Genomic DNA, 23,035 nt, shown 5'->3' on the forward strand with positions numbered 1-23,035 from the left:
TGTCCAGTCTCAGAGCTGACTTTCTAGATCCTCAGTTTCTAGTGAGAGGAGCTGTGGGTAGCTGTGGCTGGTCTTTAAAATGCTGGAAATCCCAGAGAAAATATGTGGCTCTGAGCTGAGTGCAAATTTTCAAAAAAGAAAACCCACCTTTGGAAAAGGCTTCTTCATTAAAGTGTCCACTTATTAAAATAGCACTGGCCTACAGAGGAGAAATGGGTATGATGAATAGTCACTGAAACTTGGTACATGACTGACAAACGAGAGACAATGGAAGAAGAGATGTTCATAATGCATGAAAGGAAAAGGCTTTTCCCTGTGAGGACAGTCAAGCACTGATGCAGGTTAGCCAGACAGGTCGTGCAGCCTCCATCATTGTCTTTTGAAGACAGGCTGGATGAAGCCCTGAGCAATCTCATCTAATCTCACAGCTGTCTCTGCTTTGTACAGGAGGCTCAACTAGATACCTCCTGAGGTGTCCTGTCTCCAAGTTAATCATATAAGAGCTGACTCTGCTTGTAGCGGAGTTGGGTAAATCTTACAAAGTAGATGTACTGGGTAGGAATCCCAGTTATTGTAAGGGCTCCTTGACTCTGCTACAGGCAGAGTTACCAGCAATGGTGGGACAAGATTGAGGTGGAAAGAGGATGATGAATGTAGTGATGCCTTTCTCTGGCAATTATTAATGTATGGTTGGAATTGGACTGGTAACTTGGTTTCTGGACTGGCTCACTTCTCCTTCTGTTACCTTGTGCACTGTGAGTAAACATCTCAATTTGATTGCTCCTCCTGTCGTGTAACACATTGTACCTTTTCTATATTCTTTGGAATGGGGCAGTAGAATCTGGTCTGTATGCCTCCTGCTAATGGCTTCATCTTTCATGCTGGGGCAAGTGGTCAGCAAAAGACGCAGATATGAGTCACATTCTGCTTGGTTTTGTAGTAGTTTGTTAAGGGGACTTCTGAATGCCTGCCTTTGAAGATACAGGACAGCCCCCATACTGGGAATGCTCCAGTACCCAGGGAACAAAATTTGTTGCAGAATTCCTGTAACAGATCACAAGATGTAAAATGAGTCAGGCAGAACTTCTTCATAGACTTAGAGTTTCATTGTTTTCACTTCTGTTTCATTTCCTGCTATGTTGGTAGGATGATCTTTGTGGAGCTACATAGAACTCTTCTGTGCCTGTCCTCTAGGGCACTTTGTTGCTATTACATTTGTGACAATGTGATCATTTGCACACTGTAATAACTCATGTAGATGCATAGGCACAGTATTTTGGATTAAAATTTTGGGGATTTTATAACTTTGCTACTTGGGAAGAACCGTTTCAGCTACAGGTTGTAATAGAAGGACATATTCATTCTGTCCTTATTTTAAAACTTTTCCTTTGTCCTTTTGTGTTTGTCTGGGCTGGAACATAGAAACAAAGAGCACAATTTATGCTGTGAGGATTTCAATAAACAAGAGCCCATGTCTTATCTCTTAGGCTTTTGTTCTGGGTTCTCCCTCCTGTTCTCTGTTGACACTAGCTGGCTTTTTTTGCTCTTCATGTTGAAGTCTACGCTTTGGTGACTAAAAATAACTATCAATTGGCCTAAGATCAGTGCTCAAATACTTCTGGAAAGATTGTGTGTGAGTCAGAAGTTACACCCACACATCCAAAGGTTAAATTGGTATCTGGAAAATGGTTTTGAGTGTCTTCGGTGAGAAGAGAGACCTGCATGCAGCAGCTTCGTAGAGGGGGCCAAAGAGAACCCAGTATACAAGAGGCAGAGTTTCCTGTCTCCTGGATACTCAGAGTTATCAGTGGAGGAGGACAGAAAAGGCACTGAGAATGTGGAAATGTATATTCTGTCTTGAGTGAAAAGTAACATAGATATCAAAGCCCATGTGTACATTGTACCAGCATAGTTGTATGCCATATCCCATCAGTCTGGGAAATGACTGCTAATATAAAAGGTGGGTGCAATTTCCCAATTAGTAATTAACATGCTGAATTACTTGAGCACTGTGTTTGTACATTCAAATTCTGCTAGCAACAGAATGCTCCTTTTCATGGACCAGTGCTTAACATGGATCATCTTCCTCACTTGAATCCAAGGTTTCAATTGTGAATCAAAGAATTAGGAAGTGACAAATTTGCTTGTCTTAGATAGAAAACTTCAGAAAGTTCCTTCTTCTAAGCCTTTCTTGGGCAGGGTATATTGTCATATGCTTAATTTATGTGCTGTCACTACTAGCAATAGTGCTGTGCTTTTTGTAGGTGTTAAACAGTGATTTGTAATGAATCTGTACTTGGAGATGCTGTTTGCCTTCCTGAAGTTGATGTATTCTTCCTTTCAGGCCAAATATAAAGAATATGTTGACCACTTCACATAGCAGGCATTCTTTCTTTTTAAACTTTGTTTCACTGATAACTTGCATAATACCTTTCTGAATTACTGCTATCTAATACGCAATATACAAATAATGCAATTTGGAGAAAACTTAACCTTTGAATTTCCAGAGTTAGTCATGAAGTATTTTAAAACTTTAGCTAGCTACAGAAAGAAAATAACTCAGTCAAAACCTATATTTCATAACAGAAAATTACAGAGATATTGATGGTTTGCCAAAACCTCAAGCAGTGACAAAATCCACAGTGTCCTGAAAGAGATGCTTTTGCAAAACCATTCCTTTGCAGATGGCTTAGATTATTGATAGTTATAAACATATGACATTATTCATTCAACTCAGAATTTTTAAAAACTCTGTTTATAAAAAAAATGCAAATTTGTCACACTATACCAAAATCACAGAGGAAAAAAAAAAAAAAAACACAAACTAACAAGTCCTGCAATTGTTCCTGAGGGTGTTTTATAGGTTAGTATTGTTGATTTGGTTATGTTTCAACATGACGTAGTGTAAAATATTTTAAGAAAAAGGAAGGAAGGAAGGGGAAAAAGAACAAGCCTTTCCTTTGTTGATGTGAACATCACATTTTTAAGTTTGTCTTATATATCTGAAACTCCCAGTGCTAAAAGTTTTGGGTGAACAAGGAATGCAGGATCAGATGTGAAATCAGTAAGTCACTGGGATCCTTCCACAGAATTTTTTTCCATGAAGGATATAAAATACCATGCAATTCCCTAGCTGCACTGCAAATGATATATTAACAGCCATAGGCATGACTTTTCTATTTGGGTTATGTAACTCTTCACAGTGCAAGCTACTTGCAATGGAGAATACATTTGGTCCAAATTCGAGAAAATTATTTCACCTCATGATTTTTGTCTCTGTGGGAGTTCTATGTGAGGAGTGAAGCCTCTTTCTATGTTACCTGGCACAAAATATAAAACAGTTACTCTTCTAAAGCGCTGTAAAAGGCCCCAGAAGCCAAAGAATCCATCATTACAGCCCAGGATACAACTGTCCTCTGCCTTAGGTCTAAAATCAACAGTTTTCCGCCCTCTGGCCCCATGGCTGGATGACTGACAAGTAGTTCCCTGAAAAGAACTTTTGTATAATGGCAACATTGATTTACTGATGATTAATGCTCCCTGCTTCCCATAGAGGGAAAACAGAAGCACATGCTGACTGGCTGAGATCCTGATATTATCCTTGGAAGATGTTTCCCGTGGGGCAGAGGGTCTTCTGGAAAGTGGCAAAGAGGGGAGGCTTTATCAGCCCCCTCAGAGACTGGCCAGTAATTCTTCTTGTACAAGTGTTACTCTGCATAATGGTATCATATTTGCTGTCACTATAATGAGGATTATAAAAAGTAAGCCTTTGCTAGTAATAAGTGCCCTTATGAAGTTATTCATAGTGTTTTGCGAAAATTTCACAAGCCATTACATAACCATAATAACAGAGCGTGAATCATGACAAATACCATAGATTTAACTTTCACAAAGCAGACCTATCTGGCAAAAATTTTATTAAAATGGGATTGCTTTTATCATGAAAATAATTTGAAAAGAAAAGTTAAAGTATACTTATTGTAGCATGAGATGACAAGCAAATGTCCTGTGTGCAAGACACAATAGGCTTTTAAAACCTTGTCATATTGGAGAGATCAGTGTTTTATTATCTCTACAATAAAATGTGCTAGAGTGCATTAGGATCTATGATTAATTCATTCTCATTGCTCTTATAAAGTTTATTATTTTTGTAGCTAAGATAAATATAAATTCTGCTTCAGTTCCATATTGTTCATGAACACATGCTGAATTACCAGTCATTTCATGGGGAGAAGAACAAGCTTAACATTTGCTATCTCATGTTTATATCTGTAAATAAACAGACTAAGAGAAATTTGGACTGAGTTAACAAAGTATGGGAGTTATGGCAAACAGCAGTTCTGCATGAGTTGTCTGGGGTAAATCCATTCTTCCTGGCAGGATAATGAAGTATTATAAAATGTCCCATCACTAGTGAGAGTGGATGACCCAGGCAAGCTTTGCTTTCAAGCAAGACATCGTCCTCTGTTACTCCAGGAGTCAGCAAATCTAGGCTGCCATAACTATACTAACTTATTGTAACTAAGGCTTTGACCCTGAGACTGGAAAAACACTTATCTCATTCTTTCCTCCTCTACAAGACTACTCATGGAAAAAAAAAAAAAGCAGAAACCAAACAGCAGGGCCTTGCAGGTGTGGCAAGTGGGATGTGAAATTTTAGGAAACTAAGGTTTGTTCAGAGAAAGGGGAATTAAAAATTTGGTTTATAATGGCAAGTAGTCATCTCTTTGTGTATGGCCTTAGCTGCTCCCAAATGCTCTGTGAGTGCAGAGACAGACTATTGCTTTCAGAATCTGTACAGTAAGTCACTGTAGGAGACATGAACAGTGCAAAGACAACTCATGTTCCCACCCTCATTCTTAAATACAGACTTGCCTGTAATATCTCCCACTAGATAGCTGTTTATCTGTGCTTCTCAGTCTCTCAATCCTCATATCTATGTGCAATGTTTAATTAATTTTCAATTATTTTCAATTATGTAGTGACACTACTTATAAATGATACATCAGTGAAAGTGATGGATTTGGGCAAATATAATAGCCTGTCAGTCTTCACTAGAAGCTACAATTAAATCAAAAAGATAAGAAAAGATTACTGTAATTATTTTGACAGTGAACTGATAGAAGTTTGCCCAAGTGACACAGACTACAGAGTACAAAATGCCAATTGCTTAGAAATAAGTAAAATACAATATACTGTTGTTGCTTTGCTCCCTAGCCTTAATCTGGAAAACCAAGTGACCTCTCTCTCTCCAGAATCAGGCAGAGCTCCATTCAGACAAAGAGTTGTGGGGTCTTTGATAAGTAGAGAGGTCCAGTAAGTAGAGGTTCTTTCAGTTCTGGGATCACCAGTGCAAAAGAAACTTGGACATACTGGAACAAGTCCGGGAAAGGGCCCCTGAGATGACCTAGGGACCAGATCCTTCCTTACACAAGGAGAAGCTGAGAAAGCTGGAACTGCTCAGCCTGGAGAAGAGAAGGTACAGGGGGATCTTACCAATGTGTATGAATATTTCATGGAAAAGTAAAGAGGGTGGAGCCAGACTTTTCTTAGTGGCACCCAGTGACAGGACAAGAGGCAATGGACACAAACTGTAATACAGGAAATTGCATTTAAATATAAGAAAAAAACTTTTACTGCAAAAATGACTGATTACTGGCACAGGATGCCCAGAGAGGTCATGAGGTCTCCATCTATGGACATACTCAAACCCCAACTACCCAGAGTCATGAGCAACCTGCTCCAACTGACCTTCCTCTGAGCAAGGGGCTGGATTAGACAATCTGTAGATGTGCCTTCTAACCCTGGCAATTCAGTGAGTCTTTCTTTGACACCTCATACTCCTTTTCCCTTCCATGTCTCTAATGTTATGCAGAAGTCAGCTGGGACATCACTGTCTGTAATTTTACAGTCTCCCTGGAATGAGCTGAACATCAGGGCATACTTGCTTTTTCCCTGAAAGGAGGTCACTGGCTCTCAGAAGCCCTGAATCAAGAAATTGCCTGTTTAGGAAAGCACTTACCAATTTGCTTGGCTGTGAGCAGGCTTTTGAGTCATTGAAGTCATGCAGAACGTAGAAGAATTAACTACAATCAAGTTTATGGACTTCTGAGAAAAGATGTACTTAAGTATAAATAACTTCTTTCCTCAGTGGGGACTTTAAAGTGTTCTTGGTCTGGTAAGTCTGATCTTCTGACCATGCCTGAGGTCTCAAGGTCTGTGCATTTATTGTGAGGGTTTGGACTAAGTGCTGAACTTGAGATTTATCTGCAACTCCTTTATAAGCAGCTGTGACTATGAGGGCCAACTTTACAGGCTGAGTTGTAGATAATTGTTCTTGCAGCATCTGTACTGGCTTCTAATTCATCTGTGGCTTCGTGTAGTTTGACTGATCAAATGCGTGGTTTGGGGAACTGCTGCTATAGAAACCACCAAGCTACCACCACAGCTCAAGAACAACTCGTGTTTCTATTCCTGTACTCCAAGTCTGGAATTTGCTATCTCTGTGTGCTCTGTAAAACCCAGCCTTTCCAGAACTTGCCACTAAGTGATTACCTGTTGTGCTTTCTCTGTGAAGTTTGGTGTCCAGGACACCAAGATGCTGGGCAAGCCTAGCCTATACATCACTTTCTGGGGGTCTCTCTTCTGCTTTTGCACATTGCTAGATGGGAACCACCCTGGATAGGGACTCCTGAGCCTCGCTCCTGAGGCCATGTTGTGGTTCCAGCAGAAAGTAGACTCTGACTGCAGAAGAGGTGTTCAGCAAGAAGAAAATTAGGTCCTTAGACGGATGGCTGAGGCACTTTATGAGCATGGATCTGAGCTGCCAAGACTGTTTATATTAGAGAATATGCAGAAGTAATTCAGGAAAGGTGACCAGAACTCCTGGACTTGTCCCTTCCAGCCAGGTTCCCCAGGCATTTGCTAGATAGAATTGACTTCACCTTCATAGATGCTTTTGCCTGGAGTTGCTTAACTGTAATGTTTAGACAGGGCTTTTGCTTGTGTGGGTTTTTTTTTGAGATTGTGCTCCTCAAGATCTGTATTTCATTCTCCAATACTTAAAATATTCCCCCCCCCCAAAAAAAAAGGAACCCAAACCTGTAGGAATGCGGAGAGATATAATGATTAATATATTGATCAAAACAGGCTAAACTGAACACTTCCTTTTCTTTTTGCTGTGGACTCTAACTTTGTCATCTCTATTCTGCCATCCACATGCATGGATAATAATGCACAGAAATGTAAATAGTGTTTTAAGGCTATGCAGACAGAGATAGGTTTTACAAATTTGTCCTATTCTAAATACTCTGCCTCTTTCAGGACGTTCTGGCACTGAACGCTTCAGTCTCTGCCCTGCTCACCAAAATGAGCTAAATGCTAAAGAGAAAGGATTAGGGAAGCATCCATTTTCATTCCTTATTATATTATTATTGGATCATGCATAGGGTATAGTTTTCAAAACTTAGTGCATAGCATTATAGGTATTTGCTACAGCAATTTTTGGTGACTTAGTTAAAGTGTCCCTAAAATTCTGCAAAGACTGTGTTCTTAAGAATATTTCTTTAGAGTTTGTAGGGAATGAAGAATTAAGCATTTCAGTGGAGCTGGGAAGTTCAATGTAAAATCTTTTGTTTCTCTTTGGTTATTGTCCCTTCCTGAATTACTTCAGACTGTTCATTGTAACTGATCTTACTGATTTTCTGAGTCCAGATGAAAACTACGCTAACGCAGATAGCATGACCACTTCCATGGGAGGGTGGTCGCATTAGAGTAAGATGGAGGTCATGGTTTGGTTGAGATTCGTTATTTGGAGTAGCTACCTGTGTTAAACAGTGCTTTAATATTAGAAGTACAATCTAATAAGCCTTTTTTTTTTTTTTTTTTGGGGGGGGGGAATGATGTAAGGTAAACAATGCAACCTGATATCACTTGCTGTTGAAAGGAAAGCTGTATACATTCTCTATAGCAAGCTGAAAATGGAAGACTCAGACCTTGCCCTGAATTAGCAATGAAATACAGTTGGGAGTTGATTGTTGCTGACTCAGAAATTTGGCTGCTGACGGTAAGATGTTAATTTATGTTCCAATGATTTTGGGCTAGATTTACAAATGTGGTTAGGTGCCTGAAGATGAAGAGGAAGGCAGGCAATGGGATATGCCAGTACACTTTGCAACACCTAAATACCTTTGTCTCACTGACCAGCTGATGTGTTGATAGACACCTTTTGTGTTTGAGATGTTTTCTAAAACAGAAGTCAAAGTGACTAAATATAAATGTGTGCAAAATTTTAATGAGGTTTTATCACTAGAAAGTTATTCAGGTTGCAATTCACCAAAGATTTTTAACTTCTAAAATCTCTTGGCACTTCCTTCTATGAAAACAGCAACCACGAGTTAACACAATCAAAAGTGCCAGCAGAAACACATCAGGCAATTTCTGTTTTGTCATTGTTCCAGGTAAGTGATGACTGATTTCTAAAGGTTTTCTGGTAGTTGATAGGGACATTCTGCCACCAGCCTTACATTTTCAGAAGGAACTGAATACTCTTCAGCTTAAGAACTTCTTCTTACCTAAGGGCATTTCTGACCACTGCACTTAGTACATTTTTCATGTAATATTATTTGATCAGTTCTAGAGGTCCTCACCAGACTGAGATGCCTTTGAAAGAAATTTGTTAGAAATCCATCATAACAAAGCAGTCTCTGTCCCAAAGAACTTGCAGCTGTAGTTACAGGAGGTTGCAGGCAGTGACACCATTGCCCATGTCCTAAGCTGGCCGCATGTGTAGCAGCTCTGGTCCAGAAGCATTTGGCTAATACTCTGCTGAAATTAGCGAGCCCTGCTGCTTGCAAGCAGAGTGCCAGAGCATCATGCTTGAGCTGACACCTACCATCTGCTCCTAATTCTGGCCAGCCTGTGGTATGAGCAGGGATGGCAGAAGGTCTTTGTGTTCCACCTGCTCTGGGTGCATACCCATCACTTCAGGCTTGTGAATAATTTAATCAAAATAATTAAGAGTACCCTTGTATAACTGTTGGAGGTTTGTCTGTTTTATTTAGGTTATAATACTCTAGCAGGCACAGGTGGATGTTAAGGATTTGTCTCTGCAATTTGATAAGCAGACAGGTCCTTATCAGAGAAAACAGACAAATTTGAGTACTTAGCATGTAAGTAGCTGGGTGGAAGTAAAACTTGGTTTTGATGTGCAGTTGTTATGAAACTGCTCCTTATTTCTCCAGGCTTTAAGTCTCCAATTGTCAGTCTAAAGAATAAAGTCTGTATCAGGGGTTAGGGGCTGGGCTGGCCACTAACAAATGACAGATGCTCTCTATTAATCCCTCTTCCTTCTGTAAAGGGGAAGAGGAAGGGAATAAGGGAGAGAGACTTGCTGATTGGAAAACTAAAACAGCCTTAATGAAAATAGTAATAAGAACATGAAATATGTACAAATATATACAAATTCAATATTGAACCAAACCTCCATGATGGCAATTATGTCACTGTTACCACTGGTGCTGTGGAGCAGGCTCTGGGGGAAGTCTCAACTGGACTCAGTGGCAGACAGGAACCAGATTCAGGAGCTGAGTTCTAGAATACATGGATTGGGATCAAAGGCAGAACAGAGAGAGTCCTCCTCAGACACCAGCCATTGAAGAAGGGAGACTGACCCTTGTGATCCCCCGGCTTTGTACCAAATATGATATACGGGATGGAATGCCTTGTTGGTTCAGTTTAGGGTCACCTGTCCTGGCCACTCCTCCCCACAGACACAGCCTTTTTCTTTCTGCACCCTCAATATAGTACAAAAGATTTAGCAGTGACCTTGGTCTGCATGGGTGCAAGTATTAAGGAAGAGCCTTTCCACACACCGATCCTTGGTAGCAACTACAATAAACATTGAGCATTATTACTTCTAGAAGCAGACACTGTCTGCAAAAATGTGCCGTTAACTTCAGAAAGTGCAGTGAATTAGAAGAGACATAGCTGAAAAGCAAAACCACTGAACAGAATTAGTTCTCTTCTAACTTAAGAATCATGAGGGGCAAGCCCTTCCGTTGCCCCTTCCTTTTCCTTTCTGTCTCCCTTTTGCCTTCTTCCTTGCTTTTGCTGCTCCTGCAATGTCTGGCATCTGAGGAGGACTTCATCCATTCTGTCTCTGATCCCAAGCTGTGTGTTCCTGAAACGAGTTCCAGAGCTGGATAGTTCCTGTACCTAGTTGCCCTCTGTGACTGAGTCCAGCCTGGGACTTTTCCCTGGGGGCTGCTCTCCAGCCAGCAGTGACAGTGACATGTTGCCATTGGTGGGGAGTTAGGTTTTGTGTATATTTGTACATATTCCATTTTATTATTGTTATTACTGTTATTATTAGCCATAGTATTAAAGCTGTTTTGTAATCGATAAGTCTCTCTCCCCTATTCCTTTTCCCTTTCCCTTTGCGGGGAGGGGAAGGAGGGTTAAAGAGAGCATCTGTTACCGGTCTGGGGGCAGCCCTGACCCTAAACCATGACACATGGATACAGGCAGGCAGAATCTCCCTGTATCACGTCTGAGAAGTGTCATGTTTATCTGCTTTTGCAACACAGCAAGCAGGTTTGCTGCTTTGCTGAGCCATCACACCACCACCGACTGAATATTAGCAAATGCACTTTCCAAAAGAGCTGAAGTGCAGACTCTGTTTGGGCAAAGCAGCTTGTGGACTTTTTTCAGAGTATTTTATTCTTGTAGTTACATGGGCTGAACCTGCAGTTGACAGAGATGAAAGTAGAAAGCTTTGGCTTTAAGCCCTGCTTAAAATGAAGGCATGAGGCTGAATATTGCCTTTCTGCAGACTTGGGCAGACCGCTCGGATTCTGCTGCAATGCTCAGATGTCCATACTGAGGTTAGATGTCAGTTACCTACCCTGTAAGCTCAACTATGAAAGAGCTGCATTTCCTGTCATACTCTTTTCCTTCTTCTTAAGGACTTACTACTTTTTCAATAAAAATAAATTTAATTTGTGGCTACATTTCAGCTCCATTGGTTTGATGGTGTAAGTGGAGCAGTACCAGCTTTGGATTTAGAGCAGTCGTGTGGCCTAGTCTCTCTGTGTAGCTTTCATGTGGTCGAGTGAGACATTCTTAGAATCCCCAAACATTTTTGAAGATCCTAAACTGGAGACATTCACAATTCTTCCCTCCCTTTCTACCATTAATCCTTCATGTTTTAACAAGCACTGAAGTTAATATTCCTGTCACACTGGGCCCCCCTCCCTCCTTTCTTTCTCTTGAATAAAGCAATCTGTTCTTTCCAGTCCATACTCTTGTAGATGTCTACACACACCAAAACCAAGTATAAATTTCCTTTTTTTTTTTTTTTCATTAAACAGGATTCCGACATTTGGTTTGAAGAAGTGTTTGTTTGGGTTTATTTATTATTTTAAATACATGGAGGATGTTGACTGCTTTTATTTTATTTTTAGTAGAAGATGAATGTTGTATGGTACTACAAATAATATCTAGCACAAAATCTTTCAGATGTTATTTTGTAGCTGAATAGGAAGAGAGCTGGACAGGGGGTAGGGGAGCAGTACAGAAACCTTGGCATTTGAAGCTTTAAGAATTAAGAGTTAACCTCTTTGGTAAAGACTTCCGTACACATAAATCATGTTCTAGGTACCTTTCCAAATTTAATTGGGAAAACCAGTTGTAATTCTGTTGCTACCCTCTCTGCCATATACTTATTACTATTTAATTAGACTTAGATATTTATGTGAAACAAATATCCAGATTCATAATAGTTATAACTAAAAATAAGCCAGACTCTTGGAAGGAAATTAGTCGCTGTTGCAGTATACAAACCCAGGTATCTCAGTATCCAGGACAAAGTCACCCTAGAACTGCCTCTTTCAAGGTGCCTCACACCTTGTTTGGTGGTGCAAAAGGGATGAAGTAGGGCATTAAACCAGAAAAATCAGTGTTCCGCTCTCATACTACTGCTGTCTATGCTGATTTTCAGTCCTTGGCCTGGCAGGAAAAAAAAGCTTTATTTAGTAACTCAGCTGCTATTTTGTTTCTAGATGGTGATAGATCTTAATCCACCTTTGCAGTTGAGGTATATCATCTGCATCTGTTCTGAAGCCACATTAATGTGTACAGCAATCCAAACACGAGGAGGTGATCTCCTGATTGCCTGGCCAGATGAAGGTAGAGCAGCTCTCAGAGGGACTGGGAGTGCTTAGACTCTTTAAATGTTGTTCTTAATGAGCAGGAGCAAGAGCAAAAGATTATGAATAAATTGCAAGTGTACTTCTGGCCTTAGTCTTTATTTAATCCTCAGGAGGGCAGGTGCAGGTGATCAGAAACCTAGTCCATATTCTTCAGTTCCTATGGATAAAGGATCATGAGTTTGGCACCTTTTTGTGGTTGCAGCTAAGGAGCAGTACCACAGCTTTATCCCTTTGCTCTCAGTCCCTCCAAGCCAATTCTACCAAGCTGGTGAAAGATCTGCCTCTTTATCTCAGCTGCAGTTGATTTTATTGCCTGCTGTTGCCTGTGCTAAAGTGACCTAGAATAGCACGCCACAGACCGTAGTGCTTTTTCACATGTGTTTGCTCAGCTAGAAGATCTACCCAGGAGTTTCCTGAGTGCCTGCTGCAATATAACCTGGTATTTCAGAGACTAGAAATGCCTGTGAACTGCTCAGATCACTTCTTCCCACTGACAAAGTATTGTTTTGAGATCCATCTGGTGTCAAGTGTAGGCATATGGCACCAGTATGGAAGTGCTGCCTACGGGGGTGGTTTCCTGCAGAAGAGGTCTTGCCTAATGCAGTAGTTGTTGCCTATTGAAAGTCATTATTGTTTAGCACCCAGGTCTTTGTGAACTTGTTCAACTGGTGGCTGGGCAGAGTGCCATCCGAATCTACGGACATGAGCACAGACAGCCAAATCTCTAGGGCCTTACACACATCAGATGTGGGTATTGAGGTCGGGCTTCTCGGTAGGGAGAATCAAACGACTGTCTCTCCCGAGCATGTTTGTCTGTGGTTGAAGGGATATGCCATCATTAATTCAAATCTGGGCCAGATTAAGCTTCTAAAATAAAAACCAGCTCTGCCAGCCACTTGAAGAGCGCTCTGTGCCCAAGTTGAGCGTGTGAGCATGGGGGGAAGGAGGGGGCCGACGCTCCCCTTGGCACGGCACGGGCCGAGGTGAGCTGAGAGCTGCCAGAGCAGGGCGCCGGGTCAGCCTTCTCTCTGCCGTGACAGGAACGCAGGCGTCTCGGGCTCCCTTTCTCATGCTTACAGCACAGTTCCGCCACAGCTGGCAGCAGAAGCTCTAGCTTCCAGGGAGCGGAGCGGGATGGCCCAGTTGCCAGGCAAAAATCCCAACTTTACCAGCCTGGGATTCACTCCCTTTTGCCTGGCAGTGCTCCCACCTGGAGCTGAGTCAGGCTCGCTCATCTGGCCCTTTGAGAGCTGCTCACCTCCGCAGGCAAGCAGAGCTCACACTGCGCATGAGGCAGCAGCACCAGCATGCTGGTACCCACCAGAAAGCCACCACCAGGATACAAAAGTAGAAAATCTGGGCAGCAGATCACAAAGCCAGGAATACCGGAAATAGGTTAGTGGGGTTGCAGAGAATGCTAAGGAGAGACAGGGAAAACTAAATCCAGCAGACTGTATTTGCATGGAGGGGCAAAAACACCAGAGTGTTAAGCTAAAGTGAATAATGACATGATTCACTGCACAGAGCAATTCAGAGAACTTAAGATGACCAAACTCTGGGGTTTGCCTGTCCCTTGCAGGTCCCGACAGCTTGCAGACACAGTTGTCCTGTGGCACCCATAAAAAGATAATGCTGGGAACCTCTTACTCTAAAGGCAGCTTTTACACTGTGGGCACTAAACTGCCTGAGGAATTGCCTTCTGACATGATCCCTCTTACATTTCCTTATGCACTGTCACCGTATGCTATGAAACTAGCTGCTTCTGTCCTTTGCAATGGTAACCGAGCACCTACAGCATATAAAATATGCCTAACTGAAAAAACTGGAAAACTTTACTCTCCTTATTGCCAAGAGTAGTGAGATTTCCTTAGAAAAGTGTGGCAGAAGTGCAAAGACGGATAACCATAATTTTAAAACCTGACCATGTGCTGGTTCCTCCCCCTTGAAGTCAGAAGCAAAACTGTTTTAGAGGAGCAAGACTGCTTGAATCAGCAAACAAGAGGCAGCCTGGAGGCAGAAGAGACTTATAGAGAATGGTTTCTGCTGCTCTCCTTGAACATAGAGCTGTTCAGACAGACTGGAGACTTGTCTGCCACTCTACCATTAAAGCTAAGAAATTAATGCTTTTAGAGTTGTTAAATGAATGGGCTGGATCTTACAGACCTTACTTGTCTGACTACTGCCATTAACTTTAAGAAAATAATCACTATATTAAGTGCTATGGAGTGGAGTCCTTTAAACTGTTAAATTCTAATATTTGACAGAAGCTTTTCCTCAGTTAAAAATAATATTGACATAATTAAAAGGATGTGAATATTTCGTCATCTGAGGAATGCAAGATAGTTTGCAGTGATACAGAAAACCAGAAGTAGTGCAGAGGGCTTAAGTCCATGTCATGTCTGTAGGTTATTTTTGAACTTTATGAAAAACACACTTTAGCAGTTTATATCCTGACCATTCAACTGTTTTTTGGGATTCTGACTTGAAAAACATGCTAACCATGAAAACACAACATTTAAAAATACACTGTCCACTTGGCTGCTTCACCCTGCTTCAGAGTCTCCCAAGTTTGTTTCGGACAAACTCAGAACTTTGTTGTGGAATGACTGTTTGAATTGGGGTTTCTTAAAATACATGTGGAACCTGTAGCTGCTGTGGGGTTTACAGAGTGGTGGAGATGTACTATTTTAAAATCATCTGGCTATTTTACTTCATGTAAGAATATCTGTCAGCTTAGTTATAAGGAATGAGTGGGGCTGATTAAAACAATGCATGAAGCCATTAAACAGAGAGATAAAATGTAGAACATGTGCTGTTGCGTCGTTTTAATTATAACATGTGGGGGATCTGTGGAAACTGGATGGCAGCTGCATTGTAGCTGAGTTTTAAGCCCCTCTTGGCAGTACCTAAATGCTGTAACTCAGAGGTGGGTTTTCATATCCTTAATGCTAATAGATCATTTGGAAATAGTGTTTGGAAGCTACCATTTGGTTCTCTGACCATAGAGTAATTACCTAGATAGATATGGACTAAAACAGGCAATTATGTATACTAATCATCTAGTCATTAGATACCAGACTACATAATATCAGAGAACCATATGCAAAAGCTTTAGTCAAGAAAGGAAGGGATCAAAGATATCAGCTGAACAGCCATGAGAATCCAGAGAGAATGGGGAAGAAAATAGGTAGTGGCAGGTTATTTAATTGTCTTGGTGATCTTATTAGGCAAAAAACAGTACTGAATATACTGCTGGATGCTATAAGTATGTCTAAGTTAATTTAGCATATACTCTGGTTTTAAACAATAGGTGTCAGGCAGCCACATAAATTCAGTAAAAACTATTGTAACTTCACATTTTGCTTTATTCTTGTAGGCCTAAAGAGTTAGCATAATTAATTCTAGCCCTCTCAGAATGGGTTTTAAAACTCTGGTGTATGAGTTCAAACCTATCTTTAGCCACTAGACAACAGGATGAGAAGCAGTAAGGAAAGAAGACAACACATTTGCCCACTTCAGATTTTTTATAGCTCAGTCCACTTCTGCCAGAGACAAAACCATCAGCTAGGTAGACATTTGGTCTGGTTCAGCTTGGCAGCTCTTATGTTCCCAGCTGAACAAACTTTACTTAAACGTCTGCCATGCTTTTTATGCAACAGAAATATGGTAATTTAGTTATCCCTTTGTCATTGAGTAAGCTGAGTTCACACATAGGAACATCACCACTTCAGAATATCCAGTCGTTAAACTATAACAACGATGTGTTACCAAAACTCATTGAAAACAGACAGAAAATGAATTTTTAAGAATGTGACCACTAACAGTGAATTTAATTTTCTGACTGTGATTGCTGCAGCAGTTCAAGTCCTGCTCTGTTTCTTGTAAATGTCACTAGAACTGCCGATGAAAAAATGGTATTTGTTTCTGTTTGCAAACTGTCTTTATTAGTGTGTGAATTTTGAGGAAAATATATAAATGCTGTAGCTTTTGCTTTTCACTTGGCATAAAACCAAGACATAACATCCATGACCAATTATATAAGAATGAGAAATAATTTCTTAGAAAGAGGATGGAGGACTTGAAAGATTTGCAGGTTGTTGCTGTTGGCTGTACCTTGTTGGCACATGAAGGTTTTGGGGACTGCTCCCTTGAGGACTTCAGGTGTTGTATGTTATTTTAAAAACACTGTAAGATGGCAGCTGGGATAGATACCTGTCCATACTGGCTTGTGGGGCACTCTACCCAAGAGCCAGTGTAACCGTCACATCAATCTGGCTCCTCAGCATCCCTAGCTAAAGAAAATGTAAGAAGGCAACTCATCTGTAATTAAAATGAGGAAAACTTCATTTCTGCTCAAATGGTGTAAGGGAAAGTGTGATTCCTTCTGCTATTAGAAGAAGACCTCTCTGTAGCAGAGAAATCAGTAAACAATCCAACAATGAGATGCAGCTTCTTAGCTGATGCTCGCAGGGCAGCACACTTTGACAGAAACTTTGGAGGGTCTTTCACAAACTCACCTCAAGTTGTTTGAGAGTTAAAAACCAGAGGAGTAGTAGAGAAAGAGCTCTCCCTGATGGGAAATAATGGTCCAAGATGACAACCTTTGTTGGTTACTTGAAGTTCTCACTTTTGGAAATGACATTAAGCACTTTCCCATCGTTATCTCAGATTTTTAGCATCCTGTGATGCATATTTTCATAGAATCATAGAGTAGTTTGGCTTGGAAGGGATCATTAAAAGTCATCTAGTCCAACCCCCTACAGTGAGGAGGGACATCATCAACTAGATCAGGTTGCTCAGAGCCTGGGAGCCAATGAAACTACACATTGTAGAGTCAAAATTAGCTTTTTGCATGTGTCCTCTTAGCTTTAGCAGAATTACTGGTGTGCAAGGAATATGTGCAAGAGCTCATGCAGAGAGAACTGAAGATGACTGACCATGTAACCCCTTTCTCCTCTACCTGTTTTACTACAGTCCTCCGTGATGTCTGTCTGTTTTGCCCGCTTTCACCCAAACCTGGTCGTTGGCGGAACTTACTCTGGCCAAATTGTCCTGTGGGATAACCGCAGTCACAGGCGCACTCCAGTTCAGAGAACTCCCTTATCTGCTGCTGCTCACACGGTAAGGATGAAAATCACTTCCTCCTCACTTAGAGGAGATGGTCAGCAGGGAAGTGGATCTGTTTAGTTGTGTCTCCAATGCTGGTTGCCACACAGATGGAAACATGGGTGTGGCCCTTGAAAGGTAAGAAAGAGATATGCAGCTACCTCCCATAAGTGCTTAACCATCACACTTCATATGGTCAGGTCAGGAAATTATCCTCCTCTCCCAGAAAGAGGGCAGGATCAATTACAATACTTCAGTGAGGCACCTTCATGCCAGTACAGTGGCACTGCAACTCTTGCTCTCCATTGCCTATAAAGAGAACCATGTCACCACAGAGCCTGCGTATCTGTCGGTCCAGCACGGCAGGCAATATGAATAATTTTTTGTTGTCTTGTTGTACACAAGTTTCTCTTTTGAACCAGATTAGGCACCTACAGTGGTCTCAGTGAAGTCCTATTACTCTAGACACTGGCTTCCTTGAAGGGAGTGGGGCAGTTTGCTTCTGCTTTCCACCAGAGACATACATCAGTGCCTGTCACGGTCTCCAACTCCAGACAGGGCCATAGGGGAGAGCTTGCACAATGACTGGGAATTTGTTTCAACAGAATGATGTGGAAGAGCATTTTGCCAACACACAGAGATACCTGCAGATATAGTGATGGTGGCACGGGGCTCTGATGAGATACACAGGTGAAGCAGTAGCAGAAAACACCTGAGAAGGAAGAGAATTTCTCTGTGATATCACCTGGAGTACTGTGTCTCGCTCCGGAGTCCTCAGCACAAGAAAGACACAGACCTGTTGGAGTGGGTCCAGAGGAAGGCCACAAAAATGACAGAGGGCTGGAGCATCTCTCCTATGAGGAAAGGCTGAAGGAGTTGAGGTTGTTCAGCCTGGAGAAGAGAAGGCTCCAGGGAGAACTCACTGCAGCCTTTCAGTATGTAAAAGGAGCTTATAAAACAGACAGAGACTTTTTAACAGGGCCTATAGAGCAAAGACAAGGAACACCAGTTTTGAACAGAAAGAGGGTAGATTTAGACTGGATATAAGGAAGGAATTATTTACAGTAAAGGTGGTGAAACCTGGAAAAGGTAGCCAAGAGAGGTGGTAGATGCCCCATCCCTGGAAACATTCAAGGTTAGGTTAGACGGGGCTCCGAGACACCTGATCTAGTTAAAGATGTCCCTGCTCACTGCAAGGGGGTTGGACTAGATGTCCTTTAAAGGTCCCTTCCAACCCAAAACATGCTATTAGTTCTAGATTCTATGATAAAAAGATGTTGTCTGTGGTAGAAGACTTATTATATGCAATGTGCTCATATTGTGCTGGAGGAAGAGACAAGCCTGGACTGCCTCCTAAAGGGTCCTCTCTCTGCTATGGCTCTGACCTCCCATCCATCCTGCACTAAGATGCTGAGCGTTCTTGAGCTCTCATCTTCCAGAGCTTGGGCTCAGGCAGCCTCTTCGTAAGAGCTGGAAGGTGTACTCTGTGGATGGTGAACATTTCTTATCCTGGGAGTGGGCTTGGGACCATTTCTGAGGGGGAAGCAGAAAAGAAAATACAGGCTGAAAGGAGAAATATGATATAAGAATGCAGAAAAATGCAGATTTCCTGGAACATAAGAAACTGAACTACACAAAGCACTCTGAGAAATAAGATAATAATCTTGCTCTAACAGAGCAAAGGACAAGTGGTAGGTCTTTTGCACCTCCAGCTTTTATAATTCTGTGATTCTTATCTTTGGAATTTGCAGATCACAGTTCAGCTTTTAGTTGACTGTGACAACATAATCTCTGGAGTTAAAAGACAACTCTAGAAGCCATGCCACATGAATTAATGTAAAAGATTCAGCATGGGGCCAGTAATATGATGGCAAGTCTCTTGTATTGAAAAATGACAGGTATGCACTGACACACTTAGTGGGCCAGGCAGTACAAATATTGTTCCCTAAATTTCCACTATCATGAATGTTGATGTAATAATCTAATGATCTGTGCCATGGATTGCAGCTTCATCACTGCATTTCAGTTCCCTAATGTTTTTGCTTGTTTTGTCACCAATAAATTGCTCAACCTGCTTGAAAAGAAACAGTCTTTCCTGGAAGTGCAATTTAGAGATGTAGCAGACCAGAAAACTAGTGGCAAGAAGCTGACTAACACTGAAAACTGAAAAAGTGAAACTCAAAATCTAGTGGAAAAATAAAAGTTAATGGGAAATAAATTCCTTACAGTCAAAAAAATGTTTAAGACAAAATTGTACCTCCTAAAATTTTATATTAAACTGATTTTATTATTACAATAAAACAATATGCAATGGTTTGCTTTCCACAGATATAAATATATGACTTTCATTTGTGGATGGGCACTTTATGTGTTGTCATGGATTGGTATAAGGAAATGCTTACACAGTTTAACATGGGAAAGCATGGTGTTTTTAAGGAGTGATCAGATTTTACAATAAATTAGTACTTTCTATTCATATACAGATATAAACTGTAAATAAAGTCTTGGTTGCAAAATGCTGCCTTGAATCCTATCTGCCACGACAAAATAAAAACGATTAAATTAAGACAACATTACTGTAACAATGTTATTTTATATACTGCTAGATACATCAGTCAAATATCCACTTTGTACTTTGAACTTGGGCCACATGTGAAAAAAATATTCTTTTTTCTTTCCCTCACCTTGTTTATTTGAAACAAATAGTGTTGTTATCACTGACTTAAACCTTCCTGAAGTTTAGTATCACTGATTGCTGCGTTGATTCACCAGGAAAGAGAATAAAACCCACAGCTTACTCACTAATTTCCTTTCACACCCACCACACATCTGCACTTGGGACAACAGGAAATTTTAATTATGACAAAACCCTTTTGCATGATGATTTCATTTCCAAAATAAATAAAAGCAAGCTGGCAGCAACCCTTTGAAAGGCAGGAGCCTGTTTAGACTTTCTGTTATGTACAGTTGGTTGTCTTTTTCATCCATTTTCCTTACATCTTTTCATTTCTGCCATGAGTTTTATTGTGCATGAAATTGATGGCTGGTAGCTCTGATTAAAACCAGACCTGGCACACTGAAGTGCTGCTAGAAAGATGTGGCTCACTCTCTCCCTCCTCTCTAAATATTCTAGATATTCTGCTGCTTTCTTTAGCTTCATCCCACCCACTCTGTCCCCTGACTACTGGAGGTGAAACACCCATGAAAAAATTGGTCTGTGCTTATTTTACACATCAGTATGTGCTGATCATGTTTAACGCTGTGGTCACTACTAAGCAGTAGAAAGTAATAGCATGAGATGTGAGGGACAGACTGGGGTCCATTTAATGATCTGAGGAAAACCAGGTGCCTGACAATCTTGAGAGAAAGAGAAAAATCAGCACCAGAATGGACCTTGCAACTTAACTGGTGTGTACAGGTGGCCCCCACACACAAGGCACCACTGCAGCAGCAGCAAGTGCCGAGGGCACCCTCAGTGTGCGCGTATGCACAGGGCGAGTTCAGGTGCTGCCCTTTTTGCTCCTAGGGAGGGAGCATTTACTGGGCTCTTTCAGGTATCAAACCCAAATTTTGTTGATACAGCCAGTGCTCTGTAGATTTCTGCCTTTCCCTGCTGACTACATAGGTGACCTGCAGCTGGATCTTGAAGTAGTCTAAAATAAGTGGTAGTTCTGCCGTTCCTTTCAGCAGGAGCAAATGCTAGGTTTCTAACCCTACATGGAGTTGGCTTAGAAGGTCTATAAGGATCTCTTGTAAGTTGGTCCTCATTTCCTTTAAAGAAGGTAACTATTAGTGAAAAGTATTTTTTCTTCCTGGAGACGCAGGTCTCCTATTCATCAGCAAAACAGGCAGAGAAAGAAAATTTTATTTTGCTTAACTCGTGCGTATTTCTTACACTTAGTTCAGCCATACCATTTGCACTGGTCAAAGACAATTAGATTTTATTGTTCAGTCTTGACAGTTTTCCATTCTGGAGATGGCTGAACTTGAACCACCCCTCATATGTCACCATCAGGTGATGCTTTAGGCTCAAGACGTTACCAACTTCCTTAGAAAAGGAATAGCTCAATTTCATTATTGCATACTAAGTGGAATTCAGTCTCCAGGGAGTGAGTATGCTATGGTGAACCAGGTGTAGCACCCTAAATTTAATCACTCTATATTTATAATGACAGATTTTGACTAGTATATTGGCCAGTGCTAGAGAATGCTGATGGACTTGCTCGTGTTTTTCAGCTGAATTACATTTGCAAATATTTATCATGCAAGCCAAATTCTAGGAAAGTTCAAGTTTTATGCAGCTGTTTTCTTGAATAAAGTTTTTCATTTTGCCTCTTTCTGCCAGTTATTTTCAGTGTCAAAAGCCATCGGTAGAATGATATATGTCCCTGTGGGTGAAATCTCATCCACATAATTCAGTATTTTCACAGCATTACTCAACTGGATTCTTTTATTATGAGGAAAATGAAACTTTCAAAACATTTTGCCCTCCATAATGTGCCTTTTAAAATTTAAATTTTAAAAAAAAAAAAAAAAACAAAACCAATTCCTACCTGGCAAAAGCTGAGTCCTCTATTTTCCAGGCATTACATTATGATATTACTACTCAATCATTTTTTAAAATAACATATGAGACAGTAGAAATGTGCTCATGAAGATGTGAGAATGGCTCTCTAATTTCCAGTGTTCATATGTTTTCAGCATCCTGTGTATTGCGTGAATGTAGTTGGAACACAGAATGCGCACAATCTCATTACTGTCTCCACGGATGGCAAAATGTGCTCCTGGAGCCTGGACATGCTCTCGACTCCACAGGTGGGTTTGTTTTCACTTATACAGGACCAAAAAAAGGTACCTTCAGTAGAGCAGGATACCTGCTTTAATGGAACATGGCTCCTAAAAGCCAAAACCTCATGTCCTATACAAACTAAAACCCAATGGATGCACTTGAAAGAATACAGCTTGCTTCCAGCAGTCTCTGCTAAGAGCCAAACCCCATTTCCTTTACCACAAATCATGTAATTATTGTAATACGTTAATACACAGGTCAGCTTCAAGTGAAAATGAAATAATCCATTTTAAAGCACAGTAATTACAGAAGTTGCCTGTGGTATGAGTTGCACTTGGTCTACAGCATTGCCAAACAAATACGGACTGGACTGCACTGCTGCTGAACGCTTCCTAGGCACTATGGGTTTCCAACACACAGTCAGAAAGCTGCTTGCTTTCAGTAGCCAAAGGAACAAACAATGAAAATAAAAAGTTTTAGAACTAATTTCCCACCTCTGGAATGTTTGCTACTATTGTCTTCCCCCCCTGCAAAACACCCCCATTCCCCCAGTCTTCTTTGTATCAGAAAAGAAAGGACACTCAGGAAAATTGCCCAAACCACTAGCGATTATAATAATGGCAACTAAACAAAGAGTCGGATGCTGAAAGAAGTCTATGGAAAGCATCTTTTAAGTGTTATCTTCTGGAGCAGTACATTTTCTATTCCAATGCATCACTTTTTTATATATAATATCTAAGAAAAAGAAAATTTAGTACCATTTTTGCTAAGCATCACGAGATCTTGTTTCAAAGTGCTGCATAGAAACTCCTCCTGAAGATTCCGTTAATCACCTGTTAATTATGCATTAATACACAATTACTATTGAATTATTTGCTTTTCAATTTTGAGACAAGAGGTGGGACTCCTCTATCCTCACCACAGCCATCTA

General features: G+C 40.9%; 1 protein-coding gene across 1 annotated transcript in view; it reads left to right on the forward strand.

Annotated features, from left to right (window-relative positions):
• LOC103771438 (cytoplasmic dynein 1 intermediate chain 1-like) overlaps positions 1–23,035 on the forward strand; it is a gene marked incomplete at its 3' end in the record, with an annotated part of 55,485 nt that overhangs the window by 28,396 nt on the left and 4,054 nt on the right. The window contains exons 6-7 of the mRNA XM_008938736.1: positions 17,184–17,330; positions 22,017–22,130. Coding sequence (XP_008936984.1) covers positions 17,184–17,330; positions 22,017–22,130 — 261 coding nt within the window. The remainder of the gene's footprint in view (positions 1–17,183; positions 17,331–22,016; positions 22,131–23,035) is intronic.

Source organism: Merops nubicus, unplaced genomic scaffold (genome assembly GCF_000691845.1).
Source record: "Merops nubicus isolate BGI_N331 unplaced genomic scaffold, ASM69184v1 scaffold11254, whole genome shotgun sequence".
In the NCBI taxonomy this organism is placed as follows: domain Eukaryota; kingdom Metazoa; phylum Chordata; class Aves; order Coraciiformes; family Meropidae; genus Merops; species Merops nubicus.